This window comes from Balaenoptera ricei, chromosome 1 (assembly GCF_028023285.1).
Source record: "Balaenoptera ricei isolate mBalRic1 chromosome 1, mBalRic1.hap2, whole genome shotgun sequence".
NCBI lineage: Eukaryota > Metazoa > Chordata > Mammalia > Artiodactyla > Balaenopteridae > Balaenoptera > Balaenoptera ricei.
This window is the reverse complement of record NC_082639.1, coordinates 87952346-87971902: the sequence shown is the minus strand read 5'-3', so window position 1 is coordinate 87971902 and position 19557 is coordinate 87952346. Positions and strand designations below refer to the sequence as shown.

Here is a 19557-nt window from a genome sequence, read left to right as displayed (position 1 = left end):
GGTGGGGGAGGGATGGACTGGGAGTTTGGTGTTATTATTATTTTTAATTGCAGAATTCTTGTGCTTAGGATATGTCTTTATATCTATATTTGTTAGCATAGATTGATTTTGAGTAGCTCTTGTAGCTCCTTTTAACATGTTGTATCACCCCATATCAATCATCGATGCAGTTACACATTGAAAACTTGATGCTTAAGACAGAAGCCAGAGGTTCAGAAAATAACCTGGCTCTATGTCTGAAATGGTTAGAGTGAATCCAGTCACTGGGGTTTTACATAAAAGCCGTAAGTTCAGATCTCACTCAAACTGCTCCTATGGTGTTTTAGAAAAATAGACATGTCACAGGGTTGCTGGTGAGGAAACTTCTTGAACTTCCCAGAATGACACCACTGCCATTTAAATAAATTAAATAAATTAATAAATTAAAATATTCTTATTTTATTTCAAGAGAAGCTAGGTAGTTTGAAACTTTAGATTAGGAAGTGGAAGCTCTGTTTTGGTTTTAGCCTGAACTATGCTGTACTTGTTTAGACTCTTGTTAGACTTACTCTCTGGTTTGTTTCAATAACAGTTTTCTAAAGAAGCAGCTTTTCCTTTTCACCATCTAGTAATGTTGAGAAAGTTCATGGGGATCCTTGTCAGTAGAGGGCTTTGCAAAGTAGCATTATCACTCTGTAGCACACTGGAAAAACCACTCCTGGTTATCAAAAGGCAGTTTCCTTAATAAGCTATCAAAATTATTATACCTCATCACATGGTCTCCTTTGTGGGTGGGCTATTATGTTTGGCAAAGAAATGTGGCATAGTACTTTTGTTTGAAGAAACCTTTCCCTCTCTGGAAGAAACATGTAATCTCAGTATAGCACTGTGGAAAATTGTGCGGAGGCTTTATTGTTTGAATATAGTGGCACAGGACATCTTTACTTAGGAGATTCCTGTATCTCCACATACCATCTTTATGTGAATGTCTTGGGATGCTCATGACAAATTGGGAACTCTTCCCGTAACTTTGTCTTAATGACGAGGTACAGTGGAACAATGGTTCATTATGCTTCCTTTTAGTCATTATTACTTTAAGGAGTCCTTAGAGCTCTAAATAACACAGCAATCCAAACACATGTTAAGGTCTAACTTCTGTCAAGATCCAGGCTGGCTTGCACTTGTTTTCACGCTCTCATTTGTACAGGAAGAATGAACAGGGAAAAAAATGTACCTGGCCAGCCTGGGCTTCTTGGACATGTGACCTGTGAAGTCATACGTGAGGGTACCATGCTCAGAGGGGTCCAGTGCTTAGTCTGAATGCTTTTAAACTTCTGCTGTTACCACCTTGAAATTCTGAACACAGATCCCCACATGTTCATTGTGTACGAGGCCTCACAAATTATGTAGCAGGTCCTGCTTTGAGGTCATTAACTGTTTTATTAACTGTTAGAAAATCCCAGATATTGAAAAAAAAGAGAACGAGATGAGGTGGGGTGTCTAGTGAGAGGAAACATGTGCTAAGGAAGTAACTATTAATAGAACCTGTGTGTATTTATGTTATTGTTTTAATAGTGGTCTCTGTATTGGGTAGATTTCTGTTGTATATAAAGAGCTTTCTACCTCCTACATTCCTATGTTTACAAGTCTAGAAAAAATTCCTTGGGAGTGGAACAAAGTAGGGAGTGGATCCGGGGAAATGTGAGAGCTCTTGATAATTCTGCGTCATGAGCAGATTTGGCCGGCAAATCTGTTGCTCAGATTCCAGCATCAGGCCTTTAAATGGCTCATTACCAAATGGATCCTAGGCAGGTGCTTGTTCTTGTGATTATTGCTGTTGTCTCACTTTTGACCAAGCGCACCTCCTTCATCTATGATCAAATGTCACCCTCTCCATGAGGCCCTTCCTGACCATGCTACTGCAAATTGCAACCCATCCCATACCATTCCTGACACTCCTGATTCCCTTTTCTTCACTTATTTTAATGTGAATGCATGAGGTTTGGCACACAGTAAGTGCTCAATAACCATGAATTGAATAAAGGGAATGAGAGAATGAGTGGATAACATGCATTTCTAACATTAAAGGTTAAGCTTTGATAAGAGTAAAAATATCAGCTTTATTCTTATCCCATTTTCTCCTCAGCTGTTTTTTTCTCTGTACATTGATTCTAGTTCTCAGAATTCTGAGCTCACCCCCCCAACCCCAAACAGTACTGTTTTTGTGAATCTATGATCTCTAGCCAGTTTAAGATCTAGGAGTTTTCTAGTCTGAGTCTCCCCATGTTATTTAGTAACAGTATTTTCTAATGTCACCATCGGAGTGGAGATAAGAAAACGTGTTCCTTGTGGAGGAGGATGTGAGCAGTTATAGGATATTGCTGGGCATAAGGGGATCTTGCTATTTCTGAGGGAAATTTACCTGCGCCTTTTCATCATTCTTTGGTGTGGACCATGTTTACTTCCAGAGAGGAACTCTGTAGGGATAACTCTTTCAGTCCTTCATCTCACTCTTCCCGAGAATGCTGGAGACATTGGTATTGTCAGTTCCGGTGATACTCAAAGCGCGTTTCAAATCGCTAGCCTACTTCGGTAGCTCTCCTTTTGTATCAAAATCAGCTATTTGTTAAAACACTATGTACTAACTTAAGCCTCAAGAGACTTTTTAATCAATGTAATATTTAATTAGTTTGAAGTACCCTGTTTTCCACTTGGAGTTGAAAACTAAACTCTTTGGCTAAGATATACTTTGACCATTAATTTAGTAAGTGAAGAGTTGGTACAGGTGTACCTCATTTTATTGTGCTTCACTTTTATTTCGCTCCATAGATACTGCTTTTTTCTTTTTTTTTTTACAGTTTGAAGGTTTGTGACAACCGGGCGTGGAGCAAGTCTATTGGCGCCGTTTTTTCAACAGCCTTTGATCACTTTTACATTTTGCTGATTGTTGCAATACTTCAAACTTTTTCATTATTATTATATTTGTTATGGTGATCTGTGATCAGTGATCTTTTGTTTTTTTTTTTATTGTGATCAGTCTTTTTTTTTAATTGAAGTATAGTTGACTTACAATATTATATTAGTTTCAGGTGCACAACCTAGCAATTCAATATTTTTATAGATTGCATTCCATACAAATTTATTGTAAAATACTGACTGTATTCCCTGTGCTGTATATTACCTCCTTGTAACTTATTTATTTTATACCTAATAGTTTGTACCTTTAATCCCCTTTGCCTATTTTGCCCCTCCCCCCTCCCCCTACTCTGGTAACCAGTAGTTTTTTCTCTGTGTCTGTGAGTCTGCTTCTGTTTTATTATAATTGTTTGTTTGTTTTATTTTTTAGATTTCACATATAAGTGAAAACATACAGTATTTCTTTGTCTGTGATCAGTGATCTTAGATGTTACTATGGCAAAAAGATTACAACTCGCTGAAGACTCATGATGGTTAGCAGTTTTTAGCAATAAAGTCTTTTTAAATTAAGGTAGGTACGTTATTTTTTAGACATAATACTATTGCATTATATTATACAGTCCAAACATAAGTTTTATCTCTACTGGGAAACCAAAAAATTTGTGTGACTCACTTTTTTGTGATATTTGCTTTATTGCAGTGGTCTAGAACCAAACCTGCAATATGTCCGAGGTACGCCTGTACATGGATAAAGTAATGAAGGAGAAACATGAGAGTAAGTGTACAAAATATAACCCATGTTTGGTATACCCAAATGAGGTGCCTTCTTTTAAACAATCATTTCTGTGTACTTTCATAATTTTGTCTTTATTCTCTTTAAGTCTTTCTTTTTTTTTTTTTTTTTTTGGCCTCGCCCTGTGGCTTGCGGGATCTTAGTTCCCCAGCCCAGCCAGGGATCGAATCCACCCCCTTGGCAGTGAAAAGCAGAGTCCTAACCACTGGACCGCCAGGGAATTCCCCCTCTTAAAGTCTTTGAGAAGGACTTCTGACTAATCTAAAATTCAACTTACTGATATGAGAAATGAATGGCACCGTCACAGTAATTTAGTTTTCAGTTTGAGAGGCTGGTGGCACATTCCATCTACTTACTACGCTTAATCTGATTTTTTAAAAAGAGGAACAATAAGACTGGCACTTGATTCTGTCAAGTTATAGGCATATACATTTGTTTTTTAAATTCCTTGCAGTGGAAATAATGACTTTTTGGGCGCTCAAAATCATGTGGAATAAATATAACAGTGAAGATTATTTCATTTCACAGCCAGGAATTGGAGGGATAAATTTTAGTATAAAAATCAAATAGATCTTTCTTAGACTGTCAAAAGTTTTTTTATTTTTTCTAACAAAGTGCCTATGAGTTGCTGTGTTGGGTTACTTTGGGCAATTGTCTTATGATTTTGTTCTTAAAGTATGTAAAAATTATTTCAGTGTAGGGAAATAAGAGGAAAACAGTTAAAATGAGGATATTGTCTCTGAGTTTTAGTCTAGGTCAGAGATTTTGAAGATTTTAAGTACTTCCAAAAGTGAAACAATCCCTGCAAACTCTCTGGACACTGTATGTTTTCATTTCCCCAGGGGGAAGGGGAATAGCTGAGGTGGCTTCCTGCGTAAGGCAAGGGTGGAGAAAGCTGGCATTTCCCAGGGTGTCCGGGAGGGAGATGAGTGGATGTGTTGTCTCCATGGACACACCACTGCTCCATTTTTTCCTTTTAGGTGGTGACCAATGTGACTGGACTTAGTCTGGTGAGGTGTACGCTACTGGAGATTTGCTCCCATAAACTCTTCTCAATTTTTTCTCTACAATCTTTATACAAGTATCTTACTTCCAAAATAGAATTACTTTGTGATTTTATTTTGGAGATTTGCTTAATTCTTTCTAATGGGATATGGTTAAGCTAATGAAATATTCCCAAAAGTCGTTGTTATTTTATTTTATTTTTTAAATGATCATAAAAGCGCACACCAGTATATTCAGGAACCTATTTATTCTCTTGTCTGCTTGTAAGGCATTTAAGGCATTATGACTTTTGTTCTAGCTCTATTTGCATTTGGAACCCTCAGTGAAAATTCCTAGTTTTCCTGAATAACTGTATGCAGTCATACCTTTAGAACACATGCTGCTTTAGTACGAGTTGTAAGGTGCACCGGGTGTAAAAAGGGTGGAAGCAAGGGTGGGCTGTGATTCAAAAAAGGAAAATGCGGAACAAGGGGATACTTGTGGATTTCATTGGATACATGATTCAATTTAGTTAATTAGGAGACAGAAGCATCAGGAAAAGCGGAGCTTGTGCCCACACAACTCACACAGTCTAATACAGTAACCTTTAGACAACAGCTGTAACCTAAAAGGCCCACGCCAAAAACAACAGAGCAGGGCCCAGTGCCTGTCCCTAAAAGCAGGACAGCTGAAATGGTGGCTGAGTTTAACAACAAAAAAGAACAAAGCAAAACAAACAATAATCCAAACCAAGGTTTTCTGAAAGCAAAATGTACTAATTAGAAGTTGGACATTTCGAGAGCACTGTCTTATGGAAGAGTGCCAATTTTATCTGTGGATTTTTGGTTCCTACCCACTGGCTGAGAAAATATTTCAAGTTATTGTATCTTTCTGGGTGGAACTGAAACATTGTATCCTTCTAATAAAAATTCTAAATTGGGCTTAGCATAGTAATAATTTATGCTATGGGACTTTGAAGAGCAAAGAGTAATATCTTTCTACCCACCCTGATTTTGCATCAGTTTTCTTTTCACAAGGCAATGAAGAGTTATTTTTATAGATAGTAATGTCCAATATACATTAAAATGAATAAATCCTCATCTGTGATATTATGCATCAGTTTTTAAAAAGTACTCCTGATGGTTAATTTCAGTGGCAGAAAATGCTGAAAAACTGGAATGTTGATTTCCAAAGTGTTTTTTCTTTAAAAAAATTATAAGTTGTAGCTAATGATAAGTGATTGTGCCAGAGATTTCCAGGTTACTGCCAAATAGAGGATTTTGGAAAATTAAAAAAAAAAAAAAGCTGGATCATTTAAGGAAAGTAATTCATTTCACACTTTGACTCTTTCCCAGAACAAACATAAAAAATGCACTATTCTCCTTCCCGGTATTAACGAAATATTTTCCAAATCCATTGCTTTGCATGCATTGCATTCCTTTATCAGGATCTTATTCAGTTTGTGACTCTGCTGGAAACTGATATCTTAGAATTAATCTGATACATGCTTTTACCTACTTTTCTCTTGTTTAATGCTTAGCTTAAGTACGACGACATTCATTTTAATTTTGTTAGGCTTTCTGGGCACACTTCCACAACTACAAATAAAAAGTTTCAAGTCATTTGTTTTATTTCTTTTTCTCTCCTCCTTTTAAAAGATTTTAACTTTTTGGTGAATTAATTGTTTAAAAAAGTTTCCAAGTTAGGGATCTGTTTTTTGATCTATTGTTTGTTGAATATAAATTTAAGGAAAATCTGCATTTTTTTAAGGTACATAGAAGGTTAATCAAACTGCCTTAAAAACTTCTGACTGCTATTTAAAACATAGGCACAGTTTTTGTGGAAATCAAGAACATTTGCCCTGTACTCAGGTTCGGAAAACCAAGAGTTACAGCGGGTCACCAGGGTTAAGAGAGTGGCAGAGACTTGTTGTCCATGAAAGGTGACAGTTCTGTTTTTCCACTTACGGGGCTCAGCGGCAGGGGCAGCTAGCAACGCGTCTGTCGTTCGTATAAGCACCCTCCTCCATGAGTTATAACTGCATGCAAGACTTACTGTGATGGCCTGGAGTCTCTCCTTCACCAGCTCAGCTTCTTCCATTCTAGAAGTCAAGGACAGGCAGCCAGTGAGGGAAGTCCAAAACTACCATCAAGCAGGAGCTTCCTGGGGGAGAGGAGTGGAGGTGACAGAGAAGCAGGGAGAAATCCGCTTTGGCAGCGGTGGAGAAAAGCAGAAATCCCCGACCCGGCAGGAGCGTCTCTGAGCAGATGTACAGATCAGGCCAGACACATGTAACGAGCGTATGCTGGGGAAGCAGCCGCTGAGGCTGCCGGCACGGGCTGACTGACAAGTTTGAACGGCAGCCGTACAAGCCCTTTTCCTTCAGGAGCTGCCAGCTCTTTGTTGTCATGTGCACAGTTAGCGAGGCACATTTTCTTATTAACTGTTCCTTACCCAATTCATTCTTTGCTAGGAGTAGCACTAGAAGCCCATGCACTGAGCGCTTGATCAGCCTCTGCTCTAGCCACATACAACCAGATCTCTGCGTGTGTGGGTCTGTGTGTATTTGTACAAAGTTGTTTACCTGTACTGTCCTCCAGAGTTGCAAAGACAAAGCCTTACCTTGACTGGGCCAAGTCACTTGCTTGCCTTTCTTCCTTTAATTGCATTTAGATAAGAATACAAAATTCTAGAGTAACTTTAGAATTTAATATAGTGGTAAATTTACATCAGGCTGCCCTTCCCCTCCTACTTCAGCAGTTTGTTTCAAATTTTGGAATCTATAGGTCATGGAGAAATCAAAGGCATTAACGTGACTCTGTTAAGAACTTGGTCCACCAGCTGTGTTTTCAGTGTGGTTTAAATGTCAGGTACCACCCTCCCTTATTTCTTGTCTTGGATTTCTACGGAATGCAGTTCTTTCTTGGATCCTATTCAGCAATGACACTCAGGAAGTTGCCCATCTTGACCTCACCAGTTATGCAAGAGAAAGGAGTGAGACTTTGAAAGTGTGATGAGACATTCTGTAACTCATGTAGTCCGACACCATGTGAGTATTCCCTGGCCCTTTAGAAAGGGGAAGTCAAGCCCAGCGAAACTCTTAGATCAAAGCAGAGGCTGGGAAGCTTTATGACTGACTTTGTTTTCTTTCCCCTACCATTTCTTTAATTAAATTTTGATGTAATAAATCCTAATTACCATCTACCTCATTGTTACATGTTTAGATGCTATCAAGCACCTTCATATCAACATTCAGCTGAAGAGGTTGAAAGGACACCCCACACATTGAACAGATGTTCTAATTTCCTTTGTATTATTGATATCAGTAATAATAATGGCTAACATTTGTTGAGTACTCGCTATAGGCAAATGCTTTACGTTGGATTTATCTTACAAGGTGCTGGCAGATATCAGCCCTATTTTAAAAATGAGGGAACTGAGGCTCAGAGAGGTAATTTGTCACACAGGTAATAAGTAGCAATGCCAGGATTGGAACCTGGATTTTCTAATAGCCATTCATCAGTTCTGCCCAAGAAACAGGGCAAGGTGAAACACAGGCTGAAGGTTACATCAGTCGTTATGAGAAAGAGTTGGGCCCCCAGCCTCCTCCTCCATCTAGCTCCCAGAACACTTAGAGCTGGGTATAAACCCCTTAGTTAGAACTCTGTGGGGATCTCCTCTGGGTAACCTTTGTGGCCCTAGTGAGAAAAGATTTCCCCATATTGTCATTTAAAGTCACCCTACCATAGAACCCTAAGGTGAACCCCGCCAGTTTCCACAGTCTGAAGTCATACATGAGTGTAGTTTGTCTTTACTCATACATCCTCAAGGGACATTTAGGGAGACTAGAGAATGGGAGAATTGACCAGGTGTGGGCCAAGCTTGATTGCTATTGGATGAATATTTAAGCTTAAAAGATCAAACCTTTAAAATTTTTGATTTTGTTTATCTGCAGATCCTGGCTGAAATTAAAGACAAGAGAGCGGTAGTGATAAATATCTCAGTCAGAATTGCATGTTTGCTGCTCAGAACAGATGGCAGCCATCCAATTATTAGTCTGGATCTTTTCCTAAAACCAATTTACCTCTTAAATCTCATTTCTGTAATGGGAGAACCCAAGTGTTTTCTAGTGTAAGGGGAGGACTAGATTAAATAAGAGAATCAGGGAATTTAGGAGGGAGCAAAACTGTAATAACTGATTGGGATCATCATGTGTTTATTCATTTATTTAGTTGATAATACTAATAATTGCTAATTTTCAGCATGTGTTATCCATTTATTCTGCACATATTTGTTGAGCACCTATGATGTGTCAGGTACTGTGCTCGATGTTTGAGATACATGGATAAACAAAATTCCTGCTCTGCTGGAACTTATATTCTAGTAGGCAGTAAAAGATAAATATAATAAACAAGCAAAATATAGGGGGTGAGAAGATGACTATGTTGGTCTGAGTCCTTTTGAAAAACAAATGCCAAGATGGGTTAAATGTGTTTGATTTTATTAGGAGAATGACAGTATGAGAGAAAATGGGGAGGTAAGCAGCAAAAGCTGGAGCTGGGAAGGTCTGGGAGAGTGGTCAGACCATGGTGCAAATTTGACCAGACTGAAGGCGAGAGGGAGAGAAAGTTGGGTGAAAACAGCCCAACCTGCAGTGCAGTGTAAGGAGGATCGGCAAGGCCATCAGAGAGTGCTGGAGCAGTCCAGAGAGGTCCTGTGTCTCCGAGGAATGAGCCTGTTTTCGCATTCCTGCCAGACTCAATCAGTGGCTGGGAGTAACCCCTGAGGGGCACGGTCTTGATGCAAATACAGGGATGGATTTCAGAGTACAACAGCTGGGATCCCTGATCGATTATATTCCCATAGTTGGATGTCTGAGAGGCACATTCTCATGACAGCCACAGTGATAAACTCTGTGGAAAGAAAATAGAGCAAGGGAGGAGAATAAAGATCTCTAATGGGTGGCAAGTTGCAGTTTAGAATTGGGCTCTTAAGGTAGCCTCAATGAGAGAGGAGCATTTGAACAAGGCCTTGAAGGAGGGGTGGGACTTAGCCATGAGGATAGCAGTGGGAAGAGCCGATCAGGAAAAGCCTGTGCAAAGGGCCTTGGGTGGACTCTTATCTAGCATGTTTTAGGAGCAAGGCCAGTATGGTTAGACAGCTGGGACTGAAGGGAAGCATAACAGGAGATGTGATTGGAATTGTAACTAGTCTCGGTCCATGAACGGGTCTTGTTAGGCCATTGTAAGGACTTTGGCTTTTACTCTGTGTGGGGTAAGAAGCCATTGAGGTGTTCTGAGCAGAGAAGTAACATAACCTAGCATGTTTTGCAAGGATGGAAGCGGGGCGACTAGGTAGGATGCTACAGCAGTAATTCAGCTGAGAAATGATGGTAGCTTGAGCCAAGGTGGTACAATGAGGGTAGTGGGAACTGGTTGAACTGTGGATATATTTTAAAGTAGAACCCATAGTATTTCCTGAGACTGGATATGGGGTTTGAGAGAAAGAGAGGGTTCATGATAACTCTAAGATGCTTGGACTGAGCAAATGGAAGTTGCCATCAATTGAGATACAGAACTTGTGAAATAATTTTTTTTTTGAGGAAGAGGGTAGATACCAAGTGCTCAGTTTTGGACAAGTGGATTAGTTATCATGTGGAAATGTTGAATAGACAATTGGATATATGAGTTTAGAGTTCAGGAAAGACGGCTCATCTGGATTTATAAAATTTATTTTATCTCTGGTAATAAGTAGGATCACAAAATATCTAGAACTATGGTCCACAAAGCAGCATAATCTAGTGAACTAGTATTTATTCAATGTTAAATATATATTTATGACCAAATTCAGTCATTGTAAAATAGATACACAATAGAGCTCTATCTGCTCTCAATTATCTTATTAAAGTAATTTTACTAACTATTTTGTTGATTGCCAACCAATGTAAGTGAGGATGGCAAGAGTTAAAAGTTACGGTCCATTACCTGAGCTTATATTAGGAGTTAAGAGACATAAGAGCTTCTGAGACAGTGCGTTTTCTTAAAATGAATTTGCTTTCTGGTTGGAGAGGTAAGACATAGGCTTGAAACAATTAGAGGACAAAAGAATAGTAAACAAACTGTCACTGTATTCTGATAAAACGTAGTGCTGACTATTGCACTAATTGAGACCAGGATAGTATAGCGTGGTTAGTAATAGTGGTGTATGGCACAAAAAGCAAGTGCAAAATAAGTTGAAGAAGATAAAAATTAATGTGAGTTGCAGGAAAGCTACTACAGGGAGAAAGCAGAACTTAAAAGCAGAGAAGTCATTTCTAAGTGTCAGAGGGAGGGAAATACAATGTATTCAAAGACCAGAAAAGAAATTGTCCTTACCTGGGGCAGAGAGGAGAATTAGATAGAAACACTGATAGAAATATATATCCATACATAGAATTTGATGTTCAGGGAAAGTTAATTAGGGGAGTGGGTGAAGAAAGATCAATTTCATATTTCAGAAGAATAAAACTGTCAACTCTTTTCAGAACATATAGGAAGAGGGAAAGATTAGGTAGGAAGATCTTTTAGGAAGGTAGGAAGTATGAAATATGAGTGCTTGTGGATAGAGCCTAAAAAATTGCCAATGTTCTGTAAAAGGAAGGGTGCCCAGGCCTTTTTCTAACCTTCAGGTGTGAGCCTGGAGGCCAAGGAGTAAATGAATAAGTAGGACAAAGTAAGTGGAGTAGTACTTAAGGTGCTAATACAAATATTTAAAAACCCAAGGGTGATGGCAATGGGAATGATTTATAAGGGAGAAATCCAAAAGAAATTTCAGTTAGAGGGTTAAATTAGACAGAAGCATGAGAATTTGATAGGTTCCAAATTATGGACAAAACAGAGCCTTAGATTAGAGATTTTGGATTGCAAACCACAGAGAAATAAAATCCAAATAAAATAATGGCAGGAAGAACATTGAAGGAAACCAAGGGTAGGAAGTAAATAATTCTAAGATGTATATGTGAAAAGATTTTCTAGAGCCTTTCTGAAGCCAGATCCCATTAGAAAAGTGGGTGCTCTCTCTCTGACCCTTCTCTCTCTTGTTCTCTCTTTCTTCCCTTCTTTCTTTATGACTTCTCAGACTTCTGGAGGTCAGAAATGGTGTCTGCCTAAGGAGAGAGTTTCCTTCTCATAGTCAGTAGATGTTTAACCAACGTGTGAAGTATGGATAGATGAATGAACAAATGATCAGAACTCAGGTACTCGGGCTCCCATGTAGTAGTGACACCCCTTTACAATTTCATATCCAGTTCCATAATTGTATCCCTATGATCACCAAACTGTTCTTTGAAACCTCTGTATCTCTGAAAGAATCATTAAAAACATCCTGATTCTCAGATTTGTTACGTGATAACCAGTCTGTCTCTATTCTTGTTGCCCTTGACTCTTACTTTCACATCCTTTCCTTCTCTAGTATGGGATGGTATTTAATTGCTATAAGCAAGTAACAAACAGGTATGTAAATGGAGTGATCACATAAATTCCAAGAGATTCCTGATACTGGTTTATATTTATGCTGGGGTTCTCTATATAGCTGGGTTGACAATATGCCTATTTCTTTGTTAGGTAATTTGAGCTTTATGGTTTAGAGGCTAAATGAGGAAAATGCAATAGGCTTCAAGACAGTCTATGGTGCATGTGCTCATCTTACTTGAACTGTTCACAACACTGGGCAGAGTTGATTGCTCTTTCCTTCTTTCTTCACTTGGCCGCCATGATATGCACTCTTGATTTTATTCCCACCTCACTAGTCTCTCCTTCTTAGCGTTCTTTGCTGATTCCTTCTCTTTTCCCCAACCTGAACACGAGGGTTCAGTTACTGGTGCCCATTTCTTCTCTATTATTCTCTACTCACTCCCTAGAGATCTCATTTCATCTCATTCTAATGCCATTTATATGCCAAGACTGCATTTATTTGTACCTACAGCTTAGACTCCCCTTCTGCCCTAGGATCTTAAGAACTCACTTACCCCAAATACCTGCATGGCTCATTCCCTCACCTTTTTTTGGTCTTTGCCAAGATGTCACCTTCTCAGTGATGCCTCCCCCTGACCACACTATAGAAAACCACAGACCTCTCTGATTCTAGCAATCCCCCTCACCTGGATCTATTTTTTGCCATAACCCTTATCATCTTCTACAATACTATATAATGCACCCTTTTTGTTTGTTGGTTGCTTGGATTATTGTCTTTCTTCTTTCACTATGGGGGCAACTTCCACATAGTGAAGGGTTTTGTCTGTATTTGGAAATCAACACTTGAAAAGATTCAGTAACCTATCAAGGGGTTACATATCCAGTAAGCAATGAGACCAGGATTTTAAATCTGGGATTGTCTTGTCCCAAAGCTCCGCCACAGTCCACTATATCATCCTACCTCTATTTTTCCTCAGTTGGAATGAGACACCATAGCACCAGGTTTAACTACATATATTATTACATGCCTAGAATAACACATTATGCATGAGGAGCCAACTTGGTCACTTTGGTAATTTGTGGAATTGATTTTTTAAGACTGCACACAATCTATAACCATTTTTCTTTAGGGATTTATTTAAAAATTAAACTACAGCTTTTCTGTAAGTGAAGTATTCCAGAGGTATACCAGTACCAAAAAAAAAAAAAAAAAAAAAATTCTACTAGCAGATATTTAAAGTGTGTGTGTGGATAAGCATGCTGCTTTCTCTTTGAACAACTTACAGTTCTTTCAGGCTGAGTTTCCTAGAATTCAAACAACTGCTTAATTTAGTGGAAAAGAATATTTAACTAAACCAATTGTTGGACTTTTTGGAGATGAAGGAAGCAGCTGTTTTCTGAACTCAGCCTCAGTTATATAATAGCCTATCAAAAATAGCCACAGACAAAAAATTGCCTATTAACAAATGAAACATACATAGCAAAAAAATCCCCCCAAACACCCATCAAACAAAATGCAAGTGTTCCATAATTTATTTCTTTTCTCATGTGCACATAAAATGAGAAGTTAATACTTAACATATTTAGGATCTTATATTTTAGTTTCCTCTGACTCAGTTTACAAATGGACATGAAGATAATCAGCATCATAAAAATGTTAGCATTGATGTCAACATCACCAGGGATAAGTCATCTTGAGAGTACATACCCTTGATATGATGTGATGGGAATGGCACTTTACCTTTGTGATCTTCCTCACCAAAAACTCTGAAAAACTTCAGAGTCTAAAGAGTCTACAATTATCATTCTAGCAAGATCAAGGACTATAGGTGCCTCAGTACAATGAATTCTCCTCTATCAAATCACCACCCACGCATCCAAACCTAGTGGCTTTCATACCCGTGTATAGTGTACACCATAGAGGGGATGAAAGTACCATCTAAGCTGAACTTTAAGTGTACTTTTTTTGAGTCAGAGCATTTGGTGAGGACCGTTTGCCTTATGCATTTTCCTGCCTTTGTTAGCAGTGTAAGGAAGCTGCCTTTCCCTTGGCATTGTTTTTGGGTTTGGGTGTTTTCAAAAATGCTGTTCCACTGTGATACCTTCACTTGATGCTTTCGTTTTCAGTCAGTCAATTCAATATTTAAAATATTTGGATCAAGAATGTTCCTGAAGTCAAAAGTATTTTGATTGGTGTCCACAATATGTGATACTAGACGTACTCAACTGGATATTTAAATTGTCCAGTTTGCCTCTGTGTGTACTCAGCTGCTTTTTAAACTTGAAAAGTTTGAACTTTCTTTGTTTCTTGTTTTGAAAAATTATTTTGTATTTTTCTCTCAAATTTGTGATTTTAGTTGAAAGAGTAACTGTAAGTTTTAACATTTGAGTAGTTGGATTTTTTTTGCCCTAGGTTTGCACAAAGAAATATTGAGTGGGGCCCCTTGTATTTACTAAAATTTTCACATTCCCTTTTTACTTTCTCCTTAAGTTTGAATCTCAGGTTTTGTTGGTATAGCAAAATAAATAACCTTCTATATGTATTGGGATCATATATGCAAATAGAGAAGTTGAAACCGATCATTGAGGAGCTATCCTCCCCATAAAGGAGTCACTGATTCCCTAATTCTGCTAGACTCTTGAATTTAGACTCGGGGATTCCTGGTTCTCATATTTAAATCTCAAACACCTGTATTCCCTGAGAAGTTTCAGAGAACAGTTTGGCCATCACAGGAATGCAATTATGGAATTGGGTGTGGAATTGTAAAGGGGTGTCAGTACTACATGGGAGCCCGAGTACCCTGAGTTCTGATCATTTGTTCACTCATCTATCCATACTTCACACGTTGGTCAAACATCTGACTGTGCAACTGACATTGTGCTATGTGCTAGAGACAGAAATGAATAAGACAATGAGCTCTTTTCAGTGGAGGAGACAGGAGATAGAAGACAAGTAAACGCTGTGTGAAAAGTGCTGGTCACTAAAGTCAGACTCAGGGCAGAGGGAAAGCCAGAGTTCACCTAAGTCATCCTAGCAGAGATGACAGCTGAGCCGAGTGTCTGAATCTTTTAGATTTGGACAATTAGGAGTTAATTAATCAAGAGAATGAGTCAGGTTGGAGGGTGGGGAAGCAAAGGGGAAATAGCACAGCCACAGTCCTGATTTTCTAGATCATCCTAGAGAAACGGAATATTCTCCCTGGATACAGATTCCTTAGCAGATGATAGAATGACTGACTTACCAAGTTGTCCACATGCAGACTTATAAGTCCCGAGTTTATTATGTAAGGTATGTGGTATTCAAAGACTATTTGTGTGTATGACCCAGCAATCCCACTACTGGGCATATACCCGGAGAAAACCATCATTCAAAAAGAGTCATGTACCACAATGTTCATTGCAGCTCTATTTACAATAGCCAGGACATGGAAGCAACCCAAGTGTCCATCGACAGATGAATGGATAAAGAAGATGTGGCACATATGTGCAAAGGAATATTACTCAGCCATAAAAAGAAATGAAATTGAGTTATTTGTAGTGAGGTGGATGGACCTAGAGTCTGTCATACAGAGTGAAGTAAGTCAGAAAGAGAAAAACAAATAACGTATGCTAACACATATATATGGAATCTAAAAAAAAAAAAAAAAAAAGGTTCTGGAGAACCTAGGAGCAGGACAGGAATAAAGACACAGACATAGAGAATGGACTTGAGGACATGGGGAGGGGGAAGGGTAAGCTGGGACAAAGTGAGAGAGTGGCATGGACATATATACACTACCAAATGTAAAATAGATAGCTAGTGGGAAGCAGCCGCATAGCACAGGGAGATCAGCTCGGTGCTTTGTGACCACCTAGAGGGGTGGGATTGGGAGGGTGGGAGGGAGACACAAGAAAGAGGAGATACGGGGATATATGTATATGTACGGCTGATTCACTTTGTTATAAAGTAGAAACTAACACACCATTTTAAAGCAATTATACTCCAATAAAGATGTTAAAAAAACCCCCCAAAACCAAAGACTATACGTATGTATACATATATACACACATATAAATATGTTTGTCTACATATATATTTATTAATGTTCCTTAACTAATTCACATATATCAAAATCTTGATTTCTTAATTAGAAAGTTAATAAATATAGGTGGTTTTGAATCAGAGAGACATGGGCTTATTTTCCAACTTTTCCACTTACTAGGTGAGTGAACTTGGAAAAATCAGTCTCAGAGAGTCTGTTTCTTCAGGTGTAAACTGATAGTAATTATAGTTCTCATAAAAATTTTTGACCAAAGTCAAATGAATATTTAGGTAAAGGTGATAACGGAACATAATAGTTGCTTAATAAATGGCAACTGTTATTATTAGTTAACTTCTTATTGTACAAGTCAATTTCTTAGACAGGTCTATTAAATCTTGCAGGGACATTATTATTTTTTTCAGTGCTTTCACATTTGCTGAATGCATCTTTCTACACATATAACCTAATATTGTGATTGACTTGTTCAGGAGAAAGACCAGAGTCTCATCCTTCTGTGTGAACCAAGAAGCTATCAGATGGGTTCATTTCCAACATGGGGAAACTGAGGCTTAGATGGACTGATTGATTGGGGCAGGGAGCCAGTTCATTAAATGTTAGCATTCTCTGTCCAGCAGTCCTTCCATTTGACTGTCTGTGGAAATCTTGGAAGTCTTGGTCTGATTCTGTTATTATGGAAATATGCTAGAAGCTTATCCAATTAGATTGGCTCCTAGTAGAGCCATCACTCTGAAAGCTAGGGTGCAAGCCAGTTATGTTAAAGAAGATTTACATGGCAAAGCAAGAAATGAGCCAGCTGTCAGTGTGTCTACCCTTCAGTCCATTTTACTATTGAGAGTGAAGGCTCTGAGGTTTAGCCTACTGACAGATTGGATTCCAGACAATAGCAATTCTAGCCTGAAGATTTTTAGAAATAAGTGTTTTGAAAGATGCCAACTGAAAGTTTACTTCTAAAATATTTAATGGGTCTCCCTTTGGAGAGTTGGATGTTTTGTAAGGGCCAGTGATTATTGCATGCCTTAGGCCTTTAAAAAAGAACCTAAACAAAACAAAACCAAAAAAACCCCAAACATTTTCATTTAGAAGTTTTACTCTATTTTAGCATAGTATGAAAAATCGTTATTTTGTGATTAGATCTGTCATCATTAGATCCTTTCCTCTCCTCCCCCCCCTCCCTTCTCTCCTCTCTCCTTTCCCCTCTTTTCTTCTCTCTGGTGAGATTCTAACTGTAGGAGTTAGATTGCTTAATGCCCGTCCAGGGCAAAGATCGAAAGAATTGCAGTATGCAGTTACGCAGTGGTGTGGGTGGGGTGAGAATTTAAGAGAACACTAAGTTCCAAGAAATATAGTTGCCACAAACAGATTTGTAAGACCTCCCTTAGAGCTGAAGGTTAATTAGAGTCCTTATTTCCTGTGAAATGTGAAGTTCTAGGGTATAGTCCAAATAGTGTCAAAGATAGCTGCCGCTTTATACCCACATCGGTTGTCCAACACCCACTGTTTAAAAAAAAAAATCTCAGCAACAAAAATATTCCTTTGTATACAGCTAATTTTATTTTAAAATTTATTTTATTGAAGTATGTTGATTTACAATGTATTTATATCTAATTTTAATCTTATAATATAAAAATATTTTTGGAAGAGAAATTTAACAATTTAGCTAAAAATTTCCTTCTAAGTGAAATTCCAAACAGCAGTCCACTCTGTTCCTGATAGACGTTGGAATTGTTAAAAATGAAATCCTAAGCTAATATGGTACCACAATAGTAACCAGCCCTCTAAAGCCAGCCCCTGAATAGGGAAAGAATAGTAATTCAGTTGGGAAAGAAAGGTCAAGCCAGATGACTATCTCTGGTTAGTTTTGTCTAAGGCTTTATTAACTTACTATGGTTTGCCCATTTGACATTTGATTTTTATCAAGCTGTATTCTTATCTCCCTCTTTTATTTACATATCCCTTTCGGAAATGGGTATGAATGAAATAAAAATCACATCATTTTGGGGTGTGGGCATATCCATTTTCCTTTGTTTGAATTTACCAAATCTGTGTGTGTGTGAAGAAGCCAGAAATGCAGTTTATGATGGCCTAATGAAGTAAGTATTATGTTTCCTGGAGCTATTGAAAGTACTCAGCTCACTTCCAACAGTGCAATGTAAACACTTTCAATTTTGTGTCAAGCTTTGTGTGACTGCTGGGTCTTCTCCCTCTTTCCACAAATCTACCAAGTACAAATGCATATGCTGACAAATGGAATGCAAACAAATGGTATGCCATGGGTACACAATGGGTGAAATGTACAGAGAGGCTCTTATCCACCAGTACAAATGGTAGTCCCCAAATGCCACGTTATTTATAACGAGGAGAAGAGACTTCCTAACATAGGGCTCAAAATAAAGAGGGTTTGTCTACAAAAAGAATCTGATGATTCAGTTCTGTGCATTTGTTTATTGATGATCACTTTTTCCCCTTATGTCTTGACATTCCACCAAAGCAAACTGCATGATCTTCCCCTTGAGAACCAATCCAGAGCTTAGCTTTATTTACAAGTTTCATTATACTAAAGAGCAAAATGTTCTAACTGATTGAATAGATATCACATGGCAGCCCACTGACTGGGAGAAATATTTGACTCCTACAGAGAAGTCCTAAATGTTAGCTGATTCACGGTTAGTTTTGTTTTTGTTTTATATTTACCGTAGCCTGAACCACTGCTTATGGTTCCTTCCTCCCTCCCTCCCTCCCTTCCTTCTTTTTTTCATTATGGTGTTTCTCTACTTCAGGGATCCAAGGGGACAGGAAAGACCTAGACTTTTAGGAGTGGAGTGCCCTCATGGGCTGGGGTCTCCAGCATCAAAGATAATTGCAATGACTACTATATCCTTGATGGTCTCCCTGGCTCTCTAGGATGGGTGTGGCCTGGGGAAGATCTTTTAGTACATAGTGGTTATTCCAATATCAAAATGTAAATTCAACACTCTACAGAAATAACATTTTTGAAAAGAGACTAGATTTTTCTAAAGTCACTTTGGTAAGGTATTAGAATAATAGTTGAGAGTCCTTGCTTCTCACAGCAATATTACTGCAGCTTTTATTCCTGTCTCTGCCAATAGCCCTTGGTTCTTTCCACCAAACCAATGAGTGCTAACACATTATTTGAAGCTTATAGCCAACATTGTGATTCAGGCAGCATGCGTAATTAATCCCATATCATGGCCAGTATTACTTTCTCTCTCTCATCCAAAAGTGCACAGAGCTCTTGATTATTACCTGTATCCTCACTACCTAAATAAAGTTCATCTGTCCCTTTCCCTTTCTCCTTCCTCCCTTTAACCTCCCTAAGAATTGTTATTCTTAGGTGGAACACGACCAAATGGGTCTAGGTATATTTATTAAT

At 38.4% G+C, this 19557-nt stretch overlaps 1 protein-coding gene across 1 annotated transcript in view; it reads right to left on the bottom strand.

Annotated features, from left to right (window-relative positions):
- PALMD (palmdelphin) overlaps nucleotides 1-7035 on the bottom strand; it is a 53494-nt gene extending 46459 nt beyond the window's left edge. The window contains exon 1 of the mRNA XM_059900422.1: nucleotides 6728-7035. Within this exon, the coding sequence (XP_059756405.1) occupies nucleotides 6728-6772 (45 nt within the window). The 5' untranslated portion in view covers nucleotides 6773-7035. The remainder of the gene's footprint in view (nucleotides 1-6727) is intronic.
- Nucleotides 7036-19557: the final 12522 nt, after the last annotated feature.